This window comes from Pipistrellus kuhlii, unplaced genomic scaffold (assembly GCF_014108245.1).
Source record: "Pipistrellus kuhlii isolate mPipKuh1 unplaced genomic scaffold, mPipKuh1.p scaffold_m20_p_17, whole genome shotgun sequence".
NCBI lineage: Eukaryota > Metazoa > Chordata > Mammalia > Chiroptera > Vespertilionidae > Pipistrellus > Pipistrellus kuhlii.
The window spans coordinates 27,394,402-27,418,142 of record NW_023425482.1 but is presented as its reverse complement, the minus strand read 5'-3'; the positions used below and the strand labels follow the sequence as shown (position 1 = coordinate 27,418,142).

The following is a 23,741-nucleotide window of genomic DNA, read 5'->3' as shown; positions in this document are numbered from 1 at the left end:
AACACATGAGCGAAGGGGTGAAGGAGCGAGTGAATAGATAGATGAGTGACTAACAGTTCCCAGCCTCCTGCCACACGACTCACCACCCCCAAGGCCTGGCCAGCCAGCCCCTAACAAACAGACTGGGCAGTGCCCTGTCCACCCAGGCCAGCCAAACCAAACCCCTCCCCCAGGCCTGCCCGCACCCCTGGGCCATCCTAGCCCCTGAGCAGAGGGTTCCCGTTTTCTTGCTGGAGAAATTCTAGCAAGGTAGCCTCAGAGGCTTGCCACGGATGGGGAGCTGGTATCGAACCGGGGTTTGCTTTTCTTGGCGACCCCCAACCCCTCTCAGAAGCCACTCAGCCAGACACCCCAGTTCTGGGGGTCGCATTCTCTTGCGGTGGTGGGAATTCACAGGCCCGGGCCCCCCAAGAGCCGCTTGTGGGACCTCCGTGGCGCGTGCAGGAGAGGGGATGCGCCCCCGGGCCCGCCCGTCGCGGGTGTCCGGGATCACGCCACCTCCTCCGGGGCCCGCGCCGCGCCCCCGCCCCTCCCCACCCCGGCCGGCCACGCTGTCACTCTGCATTAGCGCTAACAGGCTCCAGACGGAGCGGCCCGGCTCGGGGCTAATGCAATCGGCGCGGTACCTGGGGCGCAGCTACATTACCACCCGGTGCCCGCCCTGCTCGGCCAGAGCCAGGCCGCCCGCCAGCCCGCGCCCCGAGCGCCCCGAGCGAGCGCCACGCGGCGGAGCTTGGCCCGGGGGCGCCCTAAGGCCCAGGCGGCGAGGCGGGTCCCCGGAGGGCAGGGCGCACGGCATCCGGATCCCGTGGCTGCGGGACACGTGAGTGCGCCCCCGGGACCCGCTGAATGGGCAGGGGAGAGCCCGGCAGGGGCGCATGGAGCCGCGGGGCGCGGGACCGGGGGGACCCAGGCCGGGGCGCGCGGGACCGGGGGGACCCAGGCCGGGGCGCGCGGGGCCGGGGGGACCCAGGCCGGGGCGCGCGGGACCGGGGGGGGGGACCCAGGCCGGGGCGCGCGGGGCCAGAGTGCCCGCGAGTTGGACGTGCAGCGGAGTGCGCGTCCGGGGAGGCTCCTGGGGCCCTTGGAGGGGGCGCGGGCCCGAGCTGGGGGGCGGAGGACGGGGGAGAAGAGGGTAGCAGCCAACAGCACGGGGCGGGCTCGTCTCCGCCCACGGAAACCTCTGCGTTTGGCGCGTCCAAACCCCGTCCTTGGGGACCGAGAGGGGGCGGCCACACGAGGGAAGGGCTGCCGGGTCCCCAGCCGGATCTACGGGGCGGGCAGGCGCGGTCCCCGCCCCTCAGTTCCGTCTCGGTCCCCCGCCCCCCGCCGCTACCTCCGTCTCCAAGTTGTTCCAACAGACGCGCGCCCTTCTCAGCGCGCGCGGAGCGAGGTGTCCCCGGCGATCTCGGGGGGGAAGGATCATCGGGAGGCGCATGGCCCGGTGACACTCTCTTCTCTCCTTTCCTCCCAAGCAGCGCCTCCCAGGCCCGCCGACGGCCCCCTCCCCGTCCCGCCCGCAGCAGCCATGCTCCTGGCGCGGGTGAGCCCGCAGGTGCAGCCGGAGGTCGGCGGGGCGGACGCCGAGGCGGCGCAGCCCCTGCGGGCGCGCAAGGCCGCCGAGCTGCTGGTGGTGAAGGAGCGCAACGGGGTCCAGTGCCTCCTGGCGTCCCGGGCCGCCAGCGAGGAGCCGCCCCGCGAGACCTGGGGCAAGAAGATCGACTTCCTGCTGTCCGTGGTGGGCTTCGCCGTGGACCTGGCCAACGTGTGGCGCTTCCCCTACCTCTGCTACAAGAACGGCGGCGGTGAGCGCCCGCACCTGGGCTGCGGGCTGGGGTGGGGGGGGGGGGGGGTTGGGGAGGTGGGTGGACTGGGGAGGCCACCGTCTGCAGCAGAGGCTGGGAGAGAGGCTAGGACACATACCCAGGAGAAGAGGGAGCACATGCGTCCTGCCCCCTTTTGCTGGGATGAGCTAAGGGGTGCCCTGCAGAGAACCTTGGGTGGGGGGGTGTAGAGAAGGACCTAGCGGCAGAAATTGGTCCAGGAGGCCCAGTTCTAGAAACCTCTCTACCCGCAGGGGCGCAGGAAGGGACCAGGCAGGGCTCCCCGAAAAAGCATTGGTGTCCCCGGTGGAAGAGGAGTGGAGGCATGCACTTGGACAGTGATCGGCGCTTGGGTGGAAGAGGGGATCGGGCACAGGTCCCGTGAGGGCCCCCTGACCTTGGATGGGCCACCGGAAGGGAGTGGAGATTTGGAAAGCTCTGGAAGGGGCGTGAGGTGCACAGCAGGGGACAGCCAGGCACCCGGGAGTCCCTGCTGGAGAGAGGAAGGACTGGCTTTCGGCACTCAGACAGAGACACACAAAGAGGGACCGTGTCGGAGAGAACCCCACTCACAGGTGGTGGTGTGTGGCTGGAGGGGCCAGGGAGGGGCACAGGCTAGGAGGGACTGGGGACCGGGATGGGGTCCTGGCCCCATGGCAGCGAGGAGGGGCCCCCCGGGGGCTGGAAAGACAGCCAGGCTCTCTCCTCCCGCTCAGGCCTCAGGCCGGGGGACACACCCACCTGCCAGGGATGGGAGCCTGGAGACCAGCTGAGCCCCACACAGGACGCTGGGGCCTCAGGGCCTAGCTCCTTCCCGGCCTTTGCTCCTCGGGGGCCCAAACCACGCGTCCTGCCCCCTTTGCTGGGATGAGTAAGGGGTGCCCTGCAGAGAACCCCGCAAAGGACGGAGCGGCAGAAGCTGGTGCAGGAGGGCCCAGTTCTGGAAACCTCTCTACCCACTGGACCGTCCTGCCTGGCAGGGGCGCCGCCTCAGGACTCCAGGGGGTCAGAGGAGGGGCAGGGAGAGGGTTGGGGACTGGGCGTTTGGGCCTGGGACCCCGCTGCTGGCTTCAGGGTAGGCGCTAGCCACTCGCTGGCCGCTCTGGGTGGGAAATGGGAAGCAGGAGCCAGAAGGGGGCCGACACGTCTCCTCGTCCGGCTGCGGCAGGTTTAAGCCCAGGGCCCTTCAGACCCACCGAGGGAGGCCCCGCACTGCCTCAGCAGGGAGTTAGTTCGTGGAGGAAGGACAGACGGAGAGACCCTAGACGGTGCCACCCAGCATGATGTCATCTCATGCTTGTCCCCAGGCAGCAGGAGGCTCCATCGTGAATCAGCATCTCCACCGGGTCCTTCCCAGGGAGCCCCGGGGCCAGGCTCCGTGGGGTCCTCCCGACCGTCCCCCCTCCCCGCCTGCCTGCCTGCCTGTCGGGAGCTTTAGCCGCCTGCGGGCTTCACTTCCATAGCTCTAGGCGTGGAAACCGGAAGCAGGCGGGTGGGCCCAGTGGACAGACACATCGGCTAGATGGGCACCCCGAACTTTGCCTGGCACTGTGTGTGCACTTGGCCATGGCCACAGCACAGAGAGCATGCCTGCTGCGTGCCAGGTGACATGCCAGGCGCCCTGGGCACAAGACAGGGCACGTTGGTCACAGATTCCCTTTTTAAAAAAATATAATTTTTGTTGATTTCAGAGAGGAAGGGAGAGGGAGAGAGAGGAGAGAGACAGAAACATCCATGATGAGAGACAGTCCTTGATGGGCTGCCTCCTGCACGCCCCCACACTGGGGATGGAGCCCACATCCGGGGCCTGTGCCCTGACTGGGAATCCAACCGTGACCTCCTGGCTCATAGGTCAACATTCCACCACTGAGCCACGCTGGCTGGGCAGCTTCCCATGTTTAAGGGAAGTGACCTGGAAGCCCCCTCGCCTAGGCCGGTGTTCTGTCCCTTGTCTCCGGACACCCTGAGAGCAGAGGCCGTGGCTCAGCACCCCTGTGTTTCCAGCGCCCGAGGTCAGGCCTGGACGGCAGGAAAGTGGTAGGAGGTGCCCAGCCGACATCTGTGGGATGGGTGCATTCCTATGAGGACCTCACGCCGCTCGGGGAGAGCAGAGCCCTGGGGGTGCCCCCACGTGAGGCACCTGCTGGGGGGCGGGGGCGGGGGCGGGGGCGGAGGGGCCTTGACGGAGGCGGCTCTGCTCAGCTGGGGCCTGAGCGGTCCCCGCTGAGGGGACAGGCTGTCCCTCGGGAGGGTTGGTACCCTCGCCCGGCAGACGCTGCTCAGCGGTGGCTCCCAGTTTCCAGAGCCGAGCCCCATCCGCTCTCCTGGGTGACGGCAAGACAGTATCCCCATCCCACGCAGGGCACCTCCTAAGGGCAGGCACTGACCTCAGCTGTCTCAGTAGTGACCACAGCAAGCGGTGATGATCTTTCCCACTCGGGCCCAGAGACGTTCCCTTACTCGCTCAAGGTCCCAGAGCCATCAACACAGGACACGGGGGGCCGGCATTGTCTCCCGATCCGGGCAAAGGGGGAAAGAGGGCAATTGTTTTGGTTTAGACCTGTGTGGGGCTTCCCTGAGACCGGCCGCTCCCCGGCTCTGGACACCGGCCGGTTGGCCCCAGTCCAGGCCTGAGACTGTCTGCCCGCTGTCAGCGGGAACCCCGTACGACCGTCCCCCACTTGAGGTTCCTGTTGCTCTCCGGCTGCGGATCGGGGCCTCCCACCACCCCATCTTCCGGTGTGAGCCTTTGCTTGAGCAGCTGGCAGAGCCCAGTAAAACCCGCGTATTTACATTCCCCAGTTTATTGAGAAGGACTCGGAGGAGCTGCCAGAGAGAGAGGAGCATGCAGTGAGGTCTGGCAGGAGCTTCTGTCCCCAGGAAGTTGGGGTGCGCCAGCCTCTGGCACATGGAGTCCCCCCAGCTCTGTGGTTCATTTGGAGGTTTTCGTGGCGGCTTCGTCCGTCACTCAGACATGATCCCGATTCCATCCATCGCCAGCCCGCCTCCGCCCAGGGCGGGGGGTGGAGAAGGCTGAAGGCCCTGGTCATCGAATCGGGGGGGGGGGGGGGTGTCTGTCTGGTGAGTCTTCACCATGCAGCAGCCGCACCCCCCCCATCCCCAGCCACTTCACCAGAACCAGCGGCGGGCGGTAACCCGAACCCTAACCCTAACCCTAGCCCTAACCCGAACCCTAACCCTAACCCTAACCCTAACCCTAACCCGAACCCTAACCCTAACCCTAACCCTAACCCGAACCCTAACCCTAACCCTAACCCTAACCCTAACCCGAACCCTAACCCTAACCCTAACCCTAGCCCTAACCCGAACCCTAACCCTAACCCTAACCCTAACCCTAACCCTAACCCGAACCCTAACCCTAACCCTAGCCCTAGCGGCGGGCAGGCCCGGCTGGGCAGGGGCCTGCGGGTCACGCTCCGCCTCCGTGCCCGGCAGGCGCCTTCCTGATCCCGTACACGCTGTTCCTCATCATCGCGGGCATGCCGCTCTTCTACATGGAGCTGGCGCTGGGCCAGTTCAACCGGGAGGGCGCGGCCACCGTGTGGAAGATCTGCCCGTTCTTCAAAGGTGAGGCGGGGGCCGGGGCGGTGCCCCTGCAGGAGCTGCTTGGAAAGAGGACCCCGAGGCCACGGGGGCTGTGGCTCCGAACAGGGGGGGGGGCTCGGCTGTGGGTGTCCGGAAGCAGGCCCTGAGGCAGGGGTTCCATGGAAGGAGTGACTTGGGGAGGTGCTCCCCGAAACCCCAGACGGGGAGCGGGAAGGGGGAGCAGGAAGCAAGCCAGCCCACGGGGGGCAAGGGGATCCCCTCGACACGCCTCAGTGTTCTCCTGCCCAAGGCCAGGGAGCTGGGGCCCGGATGCTCCAGTGAGCGACCCTGCTGCTCCCTGGAGACAGTAAGGTCCTGGCACGCCTGGCCTGCCCCATGTGCGGACCTAGGGGGCTCCACAGGCCAGAGAGAGCCCTCGGGCAAAGGGGTGGTGGGTGTCTCGGAGAGACAGATGGGCGCTGTGACAATTTGCGACAGGAAAAGAAAGGTGTGGGCCGGGTGGGGCAGTGGTTAGAGCCACTCCCACCCCCCGACCCCCCGTCTCACCAAGGAGAGCTGGCACTGGGCTGGGCCTGGGGAAACCCTGCTGAGCCCCTTTTCCCACTCTGCTCCCCCTCCTGCCCCCCACAGGAGTCGGCTACGCCGTGATCCTCATCGCCCTCTACGTCGGCTTCTACTACAACGTCATCATCGCCTGGTCCCTCTACTACCTCTTCTCCTCCTTCACCTTCCGCCTGCCCTGGACCGACTGCGGCCACCCCTGGAACAGCCCCAACTGCACCGACCCCAAGCTCCTCAACGGCTCCACGCTGGGCAACCACACCAAGTACTCCAAGTACAAGTTCACGCCGGCCGCCGAGTTCTACGAGTGAGTCCCCCGCCCGCGCCCCCTGCCCCCTGTGCCCTGTGCCCCTGTGCCCCCGTGCCGGCAGGACCGGAGCCACACGCTGAGGGAAACCACGGCCGTCCTTGGCGACTGGCACTGCCCGGGGCCAGGCGGTGGGGGGAGCTTGGGTTCTGGTGCGGGAGTGGGGGGTGGGGAGATAGCACCCATACACGTCCCCCACGCCCAGCTTGGGAAAAGATTAAGGTGACCAGACATCCCGCTTTTGGCGGGACAGTCCCGATTTTCATTAATTTGTCCCGCATCCCGTGGTGTTTTAAAAGAGAGTCTTTCCAAAAATCGGGACTTTTTTAAAACACCGACCGAACAAATTGTTAAAAATCAGGACTGTCCCGCCAAAAGTGGGACATCTGGTCACCTTAGAAACGATGACACTCTTTAGCCCGGGGCTGAAGGGACTGGGGGATGGAGTGGAAGCAGAATCTAAGGCTATTCTAGCAGCTGTCTGCTTCGCAGAGTTCCCCTCTTCTTCGCTCCCCTCTCTTGTTAACCCCCCCTCCTCCTCCCTCTCCCATCCCCTCCCAAGCTTCATAACTACCATGAGCCAGGCACCTGGCATCCTTCCCTCCAAGGCCCATGAGTCTCCACAGTTCATGTTGGCAGTAGTTATTCCCATTTCACAGGTGAGCATGTCGAGGCCCAGTTTTTAGGTGAGAGACCGAGCCGGGATCAGAGTCCCATACACGGGCCTCCCCCCCTGCCCTCCTCATGCTGCCGGTCTGCCTCGGGGGGCCCTGGGGGCAGGCGTGCAGGACCCTCTGGGGTGACGGGGTCCACCCTGCGCCTCTCTTTCTCCGCTGGAGCTTGCTTTTGCGAGCTCCCAAGTCACCACGCCAGGGCTGCCTCTGGATTTTTATTTATTTTGTAATGGCACGTGGCCCCGGGAGCCAGATGTTTCTGCTTTAAAAGCCATCCCCGCTCAGCCTGGGGGCCAGCAGGCAGGACTCGGGGTGCCAGCCCCGAGGAGGTCAGCTCTTTCCCCAGCGCCTGCTGGCCGGCGCCCTTGCCATCTCGCGCGCATTTAGGCTGAGGGACGGCACCCATCGCCCAAGGAGACAAAACCGCTGTTCTCCGCGCCCGCCCACGGCCAGACAGCTCGCAGCCAACTGTTAGCTCACAGCAACCCTGACGCTCATCCCTTCACAGGGCGCCTCTGGGGAGCACGCTCTGGCCACAGAGAGCCTCTCCCCTGCCTGATCCCGGGGTGTAGGGGGGGGGGGGCACACCCCCCTCCGCGCTTAAATGTCAAGTGAGACTCAGCCTGTTTGGCCCGCAGACCTCGGAAAGCCTGGGCCGGGTACCTCCCGCGTCGTTCTCGTTAACGCGCTGGAAACCGGCTACGGACCCCAGCAGCCTGTGCTCACAGCTAACAGCCCCCCAGGCGGGCCTGCTGGGAGCGGGGGCTGGGCTGGCGTTCCTTTGCTGGGGAAGCAGCTCCGAGTCCGGCCCTGTACCCCCGGGGCCTGGGAGGGGGCATTCCTGCCATCTGATTGGATGCTGGCGGCATTGGACACTGAGCCCTTAAAGCAGTCCGGAGCAGGATGCGGTCAGAGGGGTCCAGCAGCTGGTTCTGGTTCTGTCATTTTAGATGGGTTCCCTCCCCTCTCCTCCCCGCCCCACCTCTCTCTCTCTCTCTCTCTCTCTCTCTCTCTCTCTCTCTCCATCGGAAAGGGGCCTAAGTCAGGGCATCCTTTCCGAGTTGGGACCAGTGGGATGAGAAGTGTGCGAAGCACAGACAAATGGGGCTGGGAGGTGTGCTCCGGCCCTCGCGAGGAGCCTGATGTGATCGGGGGATGACAGGGGGCTGGCTGGCCAGTGCCAGGAGCTGCAGGCGGGGCGTGGTGAGGGAGGAGATGCCCTGGCCCCCGGCCCACGGTGGAAGGCCTCAGATTCTGACAGGCTGGCGTTTTTTATGCCGCAGACGAGGATTTCGCCGCACGCAACCTGGAGACTTTGGACTTTGGGGGCTGCGTCATTGTATTGTTGGGGGGCAGCGGGGGGGAGGGGGGGGACGGATCGTGCTGTGCACCACGGATATGTAGCAGCATCGCTGGCCTCTGCCCACTGGATCCCGATGGGACGTCTCCCACGTGACGTGCTGGCCCCGAGGGCAGTGCTGGGCCCGGGCTGTGATGCACAGAGCAGTCCCTAAAGGTGCAGGGCGCGGCCAGGCAGCCCGGGGCCCGCCTCCCACACCGGGCGCCTTCGGGGCCGGCCTGCGGCCCAGGCCTTGGGGTGCCCTCCCTGACCCACGGTCCGGCCCCCACAGGCGCGGCGTCCTGCACCTTCACGAGAGCAGCGGCATCCACGACATCGGCCTGCCCCAGTGGCAGCTCCTGCTCTGCCTGATGGTGGTGGTCGTCGTCCTGTTCTTCAGCCTCTGGAAAGGCGTGAAGACCTCGGGAAAGGTAACGCTTCCGGCCTCAAACAATCCGTTTTGTTTTGTTTTTTTTCTAACACTGCCGCAGTTTGTAGCGGAAAGAAAAGGCGGAACGGGACGCACGAAGCCTGGGTTTGCTCCGTCTCCCTGGGAGGCCCCGGACACATGCCTTCCCCTCCCCATGCCCAGGCTCCCCCAGCAATAGGGCCGGGCCTACAGGTAGACCAGGGCTCCCACACTTTCCCACCAAAGCTCCTTTAAGGACACCCCAAGGGACAGTCCCGGTTTTTAACAATTGGAAAGATTCTTTCAAAAAATCGGGACTTTTTTAAAACGCCGCGGGACGGACAAATGGTTAAAAATCGGGACTGTCCCGCCAAAAGCGGGACGTCTGGTCACCTTACCCAAGGGCCTAGGGGAAAAGCCCGTTGGCGGCCCCCCCCCGCCCCCCCCCCCCCCCCCCCCCCCGCAAAAAAAAGCAACCCACTGACCTGTGTTTGGTGGATCTTGAATCCTGGCCTTGACACTTCATGCCAATGCTCCCTCCTGCTTGGGCACCTAGCCTCGGCTTCGCTGTAAAGCCAGTCACGCCCCCAGCTGAGTTTATTTTTTTTTTTAGCAAAAGAGAATGCCCTAGGATAGGGGTGTCGAACTCAATCAGAGAAGGGGCCAAAATCTAAAATCCAGCCTAAATCGCGGGCCGAATGGTTTACTGAACAGTCATAAACTGTCATTGTGATGGAAACGCAGCGGAGTGCAGTGATGACAGCGCGGTGCGGGCCACATTGCAAGGCCTGGCGGGACGGATTTGGCCCGCGGGCCTTGTGTTTGACACATGTGCGCTAGGAGATATCCATGTGGCCTGGGGCCGTGCACTTCCTCTGGCACAGCGCTACCTGCCCCTGAGGGCCCAGACATCCTGGAGAGCGGCGTGAGGGATGGGTGACCCAGGAAGGTCCAGCCTCTCGGAGCCTCTCCCGGGGGGAAGGGCTGTCCTGGCCTCTGCAGGTGTAAGAGCTGAAGGTGTCGGAGCCTCAGTGTTGCCACTGGCCTGGGGGCGGGCCACCCCAGGCTTCCCACGCTGCACCCTAGATTAAATTCTCTGCAGCCATGCCAGAGGGCTAGAGCCTGCACCACCCAGTTTAGCATTTGGAGGGGGAGTTGTCTGCAGGGAGAAGGAGCTGAGCGTGCTTCGTCCCTCTGTGCAAAGGGACCTTCGGAGGAGTCATCACCCCGGGGGGGGGGGGGGAGTCACGAGGGCTGGGGCACCCGAGAAGCCCCCCACGTGGAAACACGTCAGCAGAAGCCACAGTCCCCGTGTGCGTCAGGGCCCCAGCCCAGAGGCAGGGACGTCACTGGGACATTCCTGCGCCCTGTCTCCATTGCTGGCATGCACTGGCTCCGGCTCGGGAGACGGGCCAGAGCGAGCATCGCTTATTCCTTCCAAATTGCTTCTGGGCCGGGGCTTGGTGCGTTCCGTGGCCGGCCCCACGGCCGAAGAGCAGCCCGGAATGAGTTGCACATGTTCACGCTTCCTGCCTTGGCACGTGCATGCTCCGGGCCGGGACCATGTGTGGCTCCATTGCCCGCGTGTGGAACGGTGGGGGGAGGGGGAGGGTGCGCCCTGAACCAGGGAAAGGGGTTCCCCCAGACCACACACTCCATCACCTTGACCCTTGACTCTGCCCCAAGGGTGGAGGTCTGAGTCAGGAGGTGGCCCCGGGAGCTGGGCTCACCAACCAGGGGTCCTGCCTGCCTCCCCATCTCACAGCCGCCACCTACCTGCGGACCCGGAAGATACTTAGGGGCCATCCATGCCCTTCTGCTTGTAGAAATGGGAGAACGGGGGCTGAGAGAGTGTCCGGGGGTTCATAGCGATCCTTAGCAGGGCCAGGGTTAAACCTGGGTTTCAGGTATACAGTGGAGGGAGTGATGGAACACGTGGTCTGGTGGTCAGGCACCTGGCTTGGAGACCAGGTGCTGCCATTTCTCCTGGGTGACCTCAGGATGATGATGCTGCCTCGGCTTTAGTGCCCCACCTGCAAAGTATTGATGCGCCGGCCTCCAGGGCTGTTGGGAAGATAGAGGGAGGGATGGGCAGGGCTGGCAGATGGAAATTGCTCAGTAAATGATCCTCGTCTCTCTGTGTCCCTGTCATCAGTCCCCTGGCCGGTGCTCAGTGTGCTTGTTTTTATAGATATTTATTTTAAAAATACTATAAATATAATTTTTATTGGCTGGGGACTGAGCTATGACCTCCTGGTTCATAGGTCCACGCTCAAACCACTGAGCTTGCCGGTCAGGGCACTTTGGGGGATGGGAAAAGACAGAACACTCTCTCCACTTCTGGCAAAGTTATGGGGTCAGGGAGAGAGAAAGCTGGACCAATCCAAAGCAAACCTGACTTCTAGTATCTTTCAAAGAAAGATCCTTTCTGTTAACATTTGAGTTCAAGGCGTAATCCTAGCCAAGCCTCCTCACTCATTTGTCAGCACAGGCCGCCCCTGGCTGGCTGCAGTGAGCCTCGGGTCCTGTTACGAGGAATAGCATCGTTTGCGCATGAACGATGAACGGGCTAAAATATTGACAGCTCAGCATTTTCCTAAGTAACATCAGTGGGTACCCCTCGCCCCATGCATCTTAGGGTGTCTTCATTGTCAGTGCCAATGTCCCTGAACTCCAGCTCAGGGGATCCCCCATGAGAAATCTCGGGAGGTTAAATTCGGGCAGCCTGTGTCAGCCCTGTGTTAGGGGAGACTTCAGAGGTGACCTTGAGCAGTGCTTCTCAACCTTTAACGCTCATGAGAATCACCGGGAGAACTTGTTAAGACTCAGGTGCCCGGGGCCCTCCCTGAGAGTGGGATTCTGTGGGGACGAGGCGGGAATTGCAATTCTGACATGCTTCTAGGTGCTGTTGCTGCTGCTGCTGGTGCTGGTGTAGGGGCCTCACCTTGACCGTGGTCGGCAGACTGAGCCTTGAGAGCCACATGCGGCTCTTTGGTCCCTGAGTGTGGCTCTTCCACAAAATGCCACGGCCTGGGCGAGTCTATTTTGAAGAAATTACATTAGAAGAAGTTTAGGTTTAAAAAATTTGGCCCTTAAAAGAAATTTCAATCATTGTACTGTGGATATTTGGCTCTGTTGACTAGTGAGTTTGTCAACCACTGACCTAGGCCAGTGGTGGGCAAACTTCAGCTCTCGAGCCACATGCAGTTCTTTGGCTCCTTGAGTTTTTAGCAAAGGCCAACTTAGGAGAACCCTAACTAAGTTAATAACAATGCACCTACCTATATAGTTTAAGTTTAAAAACTTTGGCTCTCAAAAGGAATTTCAATCGTTATGCTGTTGATGTTTGGCTCTGTGGACTAATGGGTTTGCCGACCACTGGCCTAGGCAATCCTTTGCCTCATGCCTGGATCCTAGCAAGGCTTACACACCTGCAGTGACAGGGACCTCCCCCCTTCCCGGGCAGCTCATTTCCTCTTTAGAGAGCTCTGTCCATTAGGAAGCTTTTCTTTTTAATGAGCCAAGATCTTCCTCCTTGGGATTATGAGCCGTTGAGTTCGGCTCCCTGGAACCATGCAAATTCTAACCTGTACCCACAGAGACACCACAGTGGAGAAGAATTAGGATTTGGAGTGATAGAAAGCAGAGGCTCCCCCTGGGGCCTGATGACTCCTGCCCAAACCACTGGGCCCTCATTGTTCTTTACATCTCATGCTCGGGGATAAACCAAGTCTGGCTTCTCATGGCCAGAGAGCCACTGCAAGTTGCGAATTTGGGAGCAGAGGAGCCTGCGGTGGGGCTGACACGGCGCCAGGGTCCCTTCCCTTCAGCCCGTGTGCAGACAGGGCGCAGTGAGCATGAGCGAGCTGTTGGCCACGGATCCCAGAGCCGCACCCTCCACACCCGCTCTTGGGCGGCAGGACGCCCCTGCCATGGATTCTGAGAACTTACCACAAGATGCCGGCCCTTTACTCCGGACACGTGTGCACGGGCCAAGCCAACTCCCCTTTCTCGGTGCTTGACTGCAGTCAGGGTCGGCTTAGTCATGCCCTGGCGTGTTCCTGGGGAAACCGAATCCGTGTTGGGGCCTCCGGCCTGGCCAGCGCAGGGCTGCCTCCAGACCCCAGGGGAGACCCCTTAGAGTCAGCCCAGGGCTGTGGGGCTCTGCTGAGAGGAAGGGTGTTGGGCCGGGCTGGGCAGTGGACCTGCCACTGCTGACATGAGTTGCAGGGGAACAGGGCTGTTAGGACCCAGCGAAGATCCCGTGCCTGTCGCCGGGGAGTCAGGCCAATTTGGGACAATAAACCCAGGATCGATGGGAGGCCGTCCAGATGCAATGACTTCACTTTCGAAGGCATGCTCTCCTCCGCGTTTGTTTTTGGCAATTTGTCCTCCTTGTTCCCATGCCCCTGGGGGAACAGACATCTAAAGCCTGCAGAGACCCCTCCTCCCTCCGCCATTTCCCACGGGAGGGATGGGGGAACAATTGGATAACTTGAAACAGAGGAGCCTAATTCCTCTATTGCTTCCCTCAAAAAGATATAAACAATCGCTGATTCATTTAATTACTCCCTGAGTCATTTGTTTATTTATTCCTTTATGCATTTGTTGACTAACTTAGTCATTCACTAGCCCTTTGATTTATTACTGACCCCCTCACTCATCTATCTACCCACTCAACCATGTACTCACTTACCCATCCAGCTAGACACTTAACTATCTACGCAACTGTCAATTCAACCATCCAGTCCTCCATCCATCCACCCCTCCATCCACCCGCCCGACAATTCTGTCATCCGCCCATCCAACCATCTATCCATCCATCAATCCATTTATTTACCCATTATACAACTGTCCACTCCTTCATCCAACAAACCTTTGCTTTAAATATGTGGCATGTGCTGGGGATGCAAGCTTGAAAACTGTGGCTAGGTTGCTTCTCAGGAGCTCGGGATCTGGTGGGAAAGACAGAGGAGAACAGATCCCAGCCCTGAATAGAGTTATGGGAGGTATGTGACTTCACTTTCTGCATCTCCACTTTTGTGCAAAGCGCCTTACCCTCAGGCATGTCTCGGGGGCCCCCGGGGCTTTGAGCAGAGGGGCTGTCTGGTCCTTAAGTCCCGTGTCCTCTGGTGTTCCTGCTGACTCCTCCATGGTTTAGGGGATCCCCACCCCGAACACATTTCGGCTGGGTCACAGTCTGCTCCCTGCACCTGCCTGTGGCTCCATGTGCCTGCAGCAGTGACCTGTGGCCTTGACTGCATATTTACGTCATCAGGGGGCGCTTTCGAAACAGACCGAGGATCAGTGGAGTCAGAAACTCCGACAATAGGGCTGAACGTGGGCCTTTTTACCTATAACATCCCCCCACCCCCCGAGTGTTCCAGGGTGTAGTCAAGGGGGAGAAGGACCTGAGAGGAAGCCTCACAACCTCCCCTCCCCCCACTTTTCCTCTCTGTCCTCCACCTGGGGCAGGAGGGGGTGGGGCCCTTTTAGTCCGGGGAGCATCTCCCGCTTTATGGCTCCCTTGGACAAGGCACTTTCTCTGTGCTCCAAAGACAGCCCCATGGAGAGGAAGGCAGGCCAGCGTTCTGCTCTCTGCCCAGCCACTCCCCTCCTAGGGCAGTGAGCTTGGGAGGATGTGTTTGAAAGAGGGAGAAGGAGAGGGGAGGGGAGGGAGGGAGAGAGAAGGAAGGAAGGGAAGAGGGTAAGAAGATGGGTGTGCTTTGCTCTTCCGGGGCAACTTGAACGGGTCAGGAGAGCGGCTTGTGGAGGAGGAGGTGTCAGGCGCCCCGAGAACCTGGTCTGTGTCCTCACGCCCTTCGCTCTGATGGCAGCGCTGGGCCCAGTGTGGCCGCCACGCCCACCCGGTTCTGTCCACTCTGTGCTGGGGCGTGTGCACTGTGTGAAGGAGGGTGCGGGGTGGGGGAGGCGTGCGTGGCTCCAGTGGAGAGGCCTGTGCCCCGGGGCCGGGGCCGGGCTCACTCACGGCCAGCTTGTCCACGGCAGGTCGTGTGGATCACGGCCACGCTGCCTTACCTGGTGCTGTTCGTGCTCCTGGTCCACGGCATCACGCTGCCCGGCGCCTCCAACGGCATCAGCGCCTACCTGCACATCGACTTCTACCGCCTCAAGGAGGCCACGGTGAGCGCCCGGGACCCCCCCGAGGCTGGCACTGGGCCAGGTCCTCAGGGAACTCCGGCCCCAGATCTGCCCCCTGAGAGGCCCCTTCCTGGCTGGGCTGTGGCTCCTCCACCCGGCGGTGCCGGTTGGATTGGCACCTATAGGTGTCCACCAGTCGGCCCAGCTCTGGTGGTCTGGGGTTCTATTGGGCCTTTGTAGATCCCTCTTTTAAAGGGAATGATACTGTGTCCTGGGGTTTTACCTCTACCCTGGGCCATGGCCCCCCCCCAACCCACCTAGACACCCCAGTCCTATTTCCACTCTCTAGTCCCCCAGCGCTGGCCTTGGCCCCCATCCCGTGATGACAGGGTCAGGGGCAGCGTTAGCCACAGGGAGACCTAGACCCTCCCCTTCCCCCCCACAGAAGCTGGACAAGATAACGGAGCATAGAGGCCGGGATCTCTCTAGCACACTGCCTTTTGGGTATCTATCCCATCATTCCCAGACCATACAGAATTATCAGCTTAAAATGTAGCCTGCTGTACTCCGTCAAACACTGGATTAACTCACGCCAGTGCCCTGGCAGGGCCAGACCGAATGATTTTGAGGGCCTCACGTGTGCTTGTAGCAGTGACCGGAGGTTCCCCTCCCCTGCTCTAGCATCTCCGGGTCTTGGGTAGTTGTGAGGAAGCTGAGTCTGGAGGAACGGAACTTGATGTGCTGATTGTAAAGAACCTTCATAAGCTAGCCGTCCCGGGCTGTGCAGACGGAGGGAGGGCAAAGGGCCACGACCGTCTCGGGAGTTACGGGGACGGCTTCTTCAGAAAGGGGGTCTGTGTCCCGGCAGCTCCTACGAGCCCACGTGGGGCGACTCCTAGGGCCAGGGGGTTACTCCTGCCATCTTCCGAGTGATGCCAGCGCCTGGCTGGAAACCTGGAGATCTGAGCCGGCTCCGACGGGCGATCTGCGGCCAGCGCCAGTTCACACCTCATTCCCCTGGGTCTCGGAGCACCCGGGGCGCCCCTGAAGCACCCCCGGGGCGGGGAGAGAGGCCCCTCCTCCCGGAAGCAGTGGGTGACACGGCTCTTGTCTGCTCCTCTCAGGTCTGGATTGACGCTGCCACACAGATCTTCTTCTCCCTGGGGGCTGGATTCGGAGTCTTGATTGCCTTTGCCAGTTACAACAAATTCGACAACAACTGCTACCGGTGAGGCCCTCCTCCGGCTCTGGAAGGCTCTGCATCTGGGGACGGACGGTGGCAGGGATGGGGGGCGGGGCTCTGGTCTGGGACAAGCCAGCTTTTCCTCCAGGATTCCTTCCTCTGGGAAATGGCCACCGAGTGTTCTCAGGGCGCTGACATGGCCAGTGGGGTCCTGATGGGCTTGTTTCCATTCGGGTACCTCTGAACCAGATGCTGGGGGAGAGGGGGAGAAAGCGGAAGCCACTGGTGCCGGGAGATCCAAGAGCTCGGCAGCTGGGACAGAGGGACACTGTGTGGCTTTCAGAGCAGGCAGCAGTGTCTGTTTGTCCGTCCGATGCCCAGGCAGGCAGGCAAGGGTGGGATGTCAAGGCTGGTTGCATGAGCGGTCAGTGCCGGGCAGGGCGTCAGAGCCTGCACGTGGGCACACCTGGGGCCTCCGTCGCTCTGTCAGAGGCTGAGGGCAGACCCACACCCCTCTGGGGCAGACCCGGGGGCAGGCTGCAGGAAGGCTAAGGAAATGGACGATCCGCCTTCTGACGGGGGATTGGCGAGAGCGTGGAGGACAGTTAGGCAGTGACCGGCAGACACGGGATGGGGGCCCGCCTGGTGGGGAACGGCCAAAGCCAAGCCAGGGCGGGGATAGCCGGTGAGCAGGTTGGCTGGCCTGACTTGTCTAAGAGCGTGTATCAGGGGCTCATGGGAAATGAGCCTGCGAGAAAGGTCGGCTCACCTTAGCAGAGCTCCGGGGGTCTGGGTGAGACGGTGGGGAGATGCCGGGAGCCATGGCAAGTCGGTGGAAGGCGATGGTGACTCAGTGCCCCAACAGGAATTAGATCCCAGACTCTGGTCTCCCAGTATTTCATCTGGAAGCCACTGCCCTGTTCCTGCACCTGCAGGTACTCGGGCAGTTAGGGCAGGGCCTGGGCCCATGGGACGGCAAGGCCACTGGAGGCGTCTGAAGCCAGGATCCTGTAGGTGGTCCAGGGGCCCCTGAGCAGCGTCGGGAGTCAGGCGACTTGAACTAACAGGGATTCTTCCCCCCGTCCCCCTCCCCCCTCTTCCCCCAGGGACGCCCTGCTCACCAGCACCATCAACTGCGTCACCAGCTTCGTCTCGGGGTTCGCCATCTTCTCCATCCTCGGGTACATGGCCCACGAGCACAAGGTCAACATCGAGGACGTGGCCACTGAAGGTGGGTGGGCAGACCCAGCGCCCCAGGGAAGCGGGGCTGGGAGAGCCGCTGCACTCCCGGCTGCACCGCTCTGCAGGCGGTGGGACTGAGGGCCGGACGCGGAGGTTTCCATCCTGCCCACGTGAATGACCCTCTTGCAGTCTGTCCGTAGGAGTGGCAGGCAGTCCCGGGCCCCTCGGAAGCGGCGGACCCGCCCTCTGTGTGCGTGTAGCCGGACAGCGTTGGGAAGCATCCGCTCTGGGCCAGCAGCCCCCGGGCTGGGCACTCGGCACACCTACACTTGGTTCTCACGAGTGAGAGTGTGAATAGACCCACTTTAGAGATGAGGAAGCTGAGACTCAGGCTAAGTTGCCCCAGGTCACCCGGCTGGCCAGGCCAGCCCTGGGGCCTGCGTCCTTTCCTCCCGTTTCCCATGTTCTCGTGGCCACAGAGCAGCTGAGGCCTGGGAGGGGCTGCCTCCAGTGGCCCCCCACGAGCTTGTGAAGTAAGAGGCTGCTCATGGCGTGCAGGAGGGCGCGAGGAGCTGTCCTCTGGTCTGGCTGCCGGGGTCCTGCTTCCCTGGTGCCTGGTGAACTGCAGGCCGGGGCTGGCCTCGTCTGTCCAGGCCCTGGTTTCCCTGCCCTCACGGGATGGACCAGGTGCCACGGGCTGGCCTGGGGCCTCGGGGCCTTCAAACGCTGTGCTGCCACCTGCTGCTCAGACCCCCGCCCCAGCGGTGAGGAGGCCGGTGTTTCTTGCAGGAGCTGGTCTGGTCTTCATCCTGTACCCGGAAGCCATCTCCACGCTGTCGGGGTCCACCTTCTGGGCCGTCGTGTTCTTCATTATGCTCCTGGCTCTGGGGATTGACAGCTCAGTGAGTGACCCCGCTCTGGACCCGCCCCTGACACACACACACACACACACACACACACGTACACACACCACTGAGTCTGACCCAACACACACACACATACACACACATGCCATTGCCTGACCCTCCCAACATGCACGCGCGCGCGCACACACACACACACACACATACACACATACACACATACACACACGCACACAGGACTCAGCCTAAATCCCCACCATTCAAACTCCTAATGAGCAGTTCGTCCCGGGGGCCCTATTTAAGTGCAAACAAGGAAATGAGCCCTCACTCGGTCAAGCCAAGAACCAATAGAAACCCGTTGCATCCTGGGACTCAGAGTGCCCACCCATGAGCCAGCCCAGCCCCCTCCCCGACGCAAAAGGGACCCTGCACTAGGCGGGGCAGGGTGCCTCCTCCCAGCAGGCTCCTCCCGTGACTGTCCCGTCACCAGCCGCCAGCCCCGCCTCAGGGGCCTCCTTCCAGCTCAGAGCCCTTATGTCATGCACCTGCCGGATGAGACTGCTGCCCTCCTTAGAGGCCGGTGTGCCCCTGTAGGCTCAAGCCTGGGCGTTTGCTCAGAGCGGGGCTGGCCGAGGGGTTCCTCTCGGCCTGTCCGCGGGGCCGTCGCCGGGCAGGTGCTGAGAAGGGTCTGAGGCTGCTTCCAGCGCTGAGGAACGAATCCTGATTTCCCCGAGCAAACGCCTGCCGAGGGGCGAAGGCAGCCAGGGGCTGAGCGTGGTGCCTGACTGTGTGCACCTGTCTGCCCCCCCTGGCTCCATGTCCCTTAGGCAAACACAAGACTGTGGCTCATTGGAGGCCATAGGGCACACGTGCCCGGAGCTGTGGGCTGGGACCCTCCTCGCTGCGGGTGGAGCTGAGGGGACCCCTCGGCGGCCAGAACTGGCACAAGCTCTGCCTGGAGTGCCAGCTCTGGGGACTCCGCACTGGCGGCCGTCTCCTCCTTGCCTGGGTGTTGGGCATTTTGCTTCATTCACGTTCCTGTGGACTCATCAGAACCCCCGGGGCTGAGTGAGGGGCAGGGGACAGGGGCCCGTCCATGAGGGAAGAGGGCGCTAACTCTCCACCCACCCGTCGGTGCTGGATCCTGAGTTTGGTTGGGGCGGGGGCAGAAGCGGGTGAGAGGCTGGGGGAGGGCAGTGCCTACCCATTTCCCCAGAGCGGCAAGGCAGTGGGAGGGAGACCCCGGGAGGCCCCCGGGCGCCGAGCCTGCGGCCTGGGCCGGGGCCCCTCCTTCCCGCGCCCACCGCCGGCTCCCCGCAGATGGGAGGCATGGAGGCCGTCATCACGGGCCTGGCCGACGACTTCCAGGTCCTGAAGCGACACCGGAAGCTCTTCACGTTCGGCGTCACCGTGGGGACCTTCCTCCTGGCCCTGTTCTGCATCACCAAGGTGAGGGGGGCTGCGCCGGGGCCTGGGGGCTGCTTTCCCCGAGGTCAGACATTGCCAGCCTCACGGAGGGGGGAGGTGAGCTCAGGGCGGGGCCAGGCACCCTCAACCCTGTGGCCCAACCCCTAGAACCCCAGGGTTACACCACTCCCCACCCCTCTCCCGCTGTCCTCTCCCACCTCTGAGCCCGAGGACCCCCAGGCACCCCTGGTGTGGGAGCAGCAGGAGTCCCCTGACACCCACCTCGCTTTTTCTGGCTGAAACACCACCCTCAGGCCCGTGGCTTGGAGAGCCTTTGTCGGGACGCAGACACTGACATCAGGACAGTAGCACCCAAGCCTGTCCCCGCGTCCTCACGAGGCCCCGAGCGAGAGGGGCGGGGGCCGGGGCGGGGCTGTGGTGACGGACGGACGTACCTGTCGCTGGCACGGCCAGCCGTGGTCTCAGGCTTCCTCCCTCCCTGCCAGGGCGGAATCTACGTGCTGACCCTGCTGGACACGTTCGCGGCGGGCACCTCCATCCTGTTCGCCGTGCTCATGGAGGCCATTGGCGTCTCCTGGTTTTACGGTGCGTGCTGGGCCCCGGCCCCTGCCCAAGTCTCACCCGAGGGCCCTCCGTTTCCATGGCAGCCGCTGGCCGGTGGCTCGCCTTTGCATGAACCCCCTTCAGCGGGTGCTGTGAAGGCCCGAAGGCACGGGGTGGGGGCAGGGAGGGGGGGGAGGGGTTGGTCTGCCTCCGCTGGCCGAGCCCCATCCATGCTCCGAGAGGTCGCTGTTCCGTTCCCACCCGGCACACGCCCAGGGTGGCGGCTCTAGCTCTGGGCAGCGCACGCAGGAGGCAGCCGATCCATGTTTCACTCTCACAGGACACACACACAATCAATAAAAAATATTAAAAAAAAAAAAAAAAAAAGTCAAGGGGAACTCGAGGAAGCTGCTGTTCCCAGGTCACTCATTCTGGAGCAGGGGGCCAGGCCCAGCAAACGGGAGGCAAGGGGCTCAGTTAAACCTGAACGTCAGGTGAACGCTGTGTGACTGCACTAGTGTATGGTCTAGACCCGTGGTCGGCAAACTGCGGCTCTCGAGCCACATGCGGCTCTTTGGCATCGTGAGTTTTTTATTTTTAGCAAAGGCCGGCTTAGGAGGACCCTCATTAAGTGAATAACAACGTACCTACCTATATAGTTTAAGCTTAAACAATGTGGCTCTCCAAAAGAAATGTCAGCCTTTGTGCTGTTGGTATCTGGCTCGGTGGACTAATGAGTTTGCCGACCACGGGGCTAGGCATTGAAGGGTCATCCTTCAGCCGAGGCCATGCCCACCGCCTGAGGCCCAGAGGAGTGGGGCCTGTGCTCCAGCGGGCGCCCGGCTCTCCGGCCGGACGGGGAGGGGCGTTACCAAGTGCCCACGTGTCCGCTGTTTCTTCCCCTTCGTGGCCCATCCCGGGGTCCCTCCTGCCGAGCTCTTCCCTACGAGTCGAGTCGGGGAGAGATTTCGTGAGAGCCTAGGCCCTCCACCAGACTGCACTCGGGGAGGTCTCGTGAACAGGAGCGTGAACAGGAGGGGAAATCCAGGCTTCGGAGTCAGGCTGCCCCGGAGAGGGTGGCCTGGGCACGTGCCCGCCCCTCCCCGGGCCCTGTCTCCCTCTGAAAAGTGAATCGGGGGAGGGGCGGGCACGTGGGTGCCATCTCCGTGAGAGGGCCCTCTCCCTTGCTCTGCCAGCGGGGTGCCCGGCCGCAGGAATGAGTTCAGGTGTTGGCTCCCTGCCCCAGGCCGGACCCTGGGGGTGGGCAGCAGGGGCGGCTGGGGCTCGGGGCCCGCGGTGACAGGCTGCCGTGTGTGTGTGTGTGTGTGTGTGTGTGTGTGTGTGTGTGATTGCAGGGGTGGACAGGTTCAGCAACGACATCCAGCAGATGATGGGGTTCAAGCCCGGCCTGTACTGGAGACTGTGCTGGAAGTTTGTGAGCCCCGCCTTCCTCCTGGTGCGTGGTGTGGGGGTGAGGGTGCTGTTCGGGGGTGGAGTGGGGGGCATCCTGGCTTCTTAGGGGAGGCGGTTCTGGGATGCAGAACACGGGGACGCCCACCCCTGGGGTCTCCAGCGGGGCCAGGACCCCGGGGGCTGTGTGCCCAGCCCCGCCCAGCCCCAAGGTCACCTTTCTTTCTCCTCCTCTGCCTGCTCCGGTGTCTTTGTTGCCTTTTTTGTCCTCATTTGCTTCTTGAATCCCTTCTCTTCCCTCCTCCTCTGCCTTCTCTGCTCCGCATAATCCACCTCACACTCCTCCCTCCACTTTCTCCACTCTCCCCTTCCCTCCCCCTTCACCCCCTCAGTTTGTGGTGGTGGTGAGCATCATCAACTTCAAGCCGCTCACCTACGATGACTACGTCTTCCCGCCCTGGGCCAACTGGGTGGGGTGGGGCGTGGCCCTGTCCTCCATGGTCCTGGTGCCCGCCTACATCGTCTACAAGTTCCTGAGCACACGGGGCTCCCTCTGGGAGGTGAGCTGGGGCCCTTGGGGGGGGGGCGGGGGGCGGCGCGGGAGGGGCATCCAGTCATTCCTGCAGGGGTGAGAGGGGAGACTAGGGTCAGACGGACACACTGAACCCCAATTTCTTTTTTTCTTTCTTTTTTTTTAAAAAAATATTAATATATTTTATTGATTTTGTACAGAGAGGAAGGGAGAGAGATAGTTAGAAACATCGATGAGAGAGAGTCATCGATCAGCTGCCTCTTGCACACCCCCTACTGGAGATGTGCCCACAACCAAGGTACATGCCCTTGACCGGAATCGAACCCGGGACCTTTCAGTCCCCAAGCCGACGCACTATCCATTGAGCCGAACCGGTTTCGGCCTGAACCCCAATTTCCACATCGGTGGCCTGGGGACAGTAGGACGGATCTTGGAGCCCGACACATGCTGACATTCTGCCATGTTCCTGGACACTGTCCGTGTGGGACTTTAGGGCCAAGTAGCAGGTGGCCCTTGTCTCGGGGGGTGAGAGAGGTGCTGGGCCCCTGGGAGGGTGTCCCGGGCCTCGCTGAGGCCTCCCCCTCCCCCACCCTCTCCCAGAGAGTGGCCTACGGCCTCACGCCCGAGAACGAGCATCATCTGGTGGCCCAGCGGGACGTCAGGCAGTTCCAGGTGGGTGCGCCGGGCCCTCCGTGGTGGGGCCGCGGGGGGTGGGAGGGACCCTCTGGCTGCTCCCGCCGTGGGCTGGGTGCCCTGGGCTGGACCCCATACCCCACGCCAGAGTCCCAGAGCAGCAGCGGCCGTGGCCCCCGGGGTCTGGCGTTCAGATCAGAGCCGAGCTGTCCACTGTCCCTGCCAGCTCCCGCTGGCCTCTGCATCTGGGTCCCGGCAGGCCCGGCCACAGCTCTGCTGAGCTCTGTCTGCGCGTTGTCCCCGGGAGAGTCCCCCGGCCAGCTGAGGGCGTCTTCTCTGGAAGGAAGCGCCGTGAGCACATCAGTGTTAGGGTGACCCAAGTCCCACCCTTTCCCCAGTCAGACACGGCCCACCAGGGGCTGGGGAGGGTCCCCGGGAGCTCCCTGCTGCAGACACGCCCTTTCGGGGTGTCGGTGGCCGTGAGGGGATCACTGCACGTCCTCGGGGTCCTGCAGGGAAGAGGTGTCTTCCTGCTTCCTCTGTGCTGCTCCCCAACCGGCCCAGGGTCCCCCATCCCCGCCCGTTCCCCGCCCCCCAGGCGGACACTGAGGCCGGTCTCTCTGCAGTTGCAGCACTGGCTGGCCATCTGACCTGGCCCCGGAGGAGCGGAGCCCCGCCCGCCAGCGTCCAGGTCCAGGCGCCCGCCTGGCCCCCACCCGGACGCTGTCAGGGATCCCTCTCCCGGCAGATGCTCCCCGCCCCCCTCCCTCCCGCCCCCCTGTGAGTTTGTGGCCTGGTTTTCCTTCGCCTTCTGTTTGCCGCCCGGCCTGGGGGCTGTGAGCACAGACTGGTGAGCCTCGGGGAGAAGCGGAGAGGTGGGAGCAGGAACGGTGACTTCGGTGGAACCCCTTTGGTTGGGGGTGGGCATTGCTCTCAGTCAGAGAGCCAGCCTACTGGCAGAACCCCCCGCCGCGTCTGCTCGTCCTCTGGGCCAAGACAAAACCTCGGTCCACCCCGTCGGACAGTCAGACACCACCCACCGAACCCAACCAGGACGCCTGCTGAGCTGGGGCGACCCATACAGACCCTCCGTCTCCTGCCCCCTTCCCTCCTCCCCCACCCCCACCCCCACCCCGGCCGCTCTCTGGTGTCTCACCGTGGTCTCACCGTGGTCAGGGAGCTTGG

The 23,741-nt window shown here is 62.8% G+C and overlaps 1 protein-coding gene across 1 annotated transcript; it reads left to right on the top strand.

The window, feature by feature from the left end:
• The first annotated feature begins 1,377 nt into the window (after window positions 1-1,377).
• Window positions 1,378-23,501, top strand: SLC6A2 (solute carrier family 6 member 2). Its single transcript, XM_036440610.2, has 14 exons — window positions 1,378-1,805; window positions 5,280-5,411; window positions 6,021-6,258; window positions 8,564-8,702; window positions 14,690-14,824; window positions 15,907-16,010; window positions 17,072-17,196; window positions 17,937-18,049; window positions 19,331-19,459; window positions 19,924-20,023; window positions 21,337-21,437; window positions 21,784-21,951; window positions 22,524-22,595; window positions 23,183-23,501. The coding sequence occupies exons 1-14, from the start codon at window positions 1,529-1,531 to the stop codon at window positions 23,204-23,206; spliced, it is 1,857 nt and encodes a 618-aa protein (XP_036296503.1). The 5' UTR covers window positions 1,378-1,528; the 3' UTR covers window positions 23,207-23,501.
• Window positions 23,502-23,741: the final 240 nt, after the last annotated feature.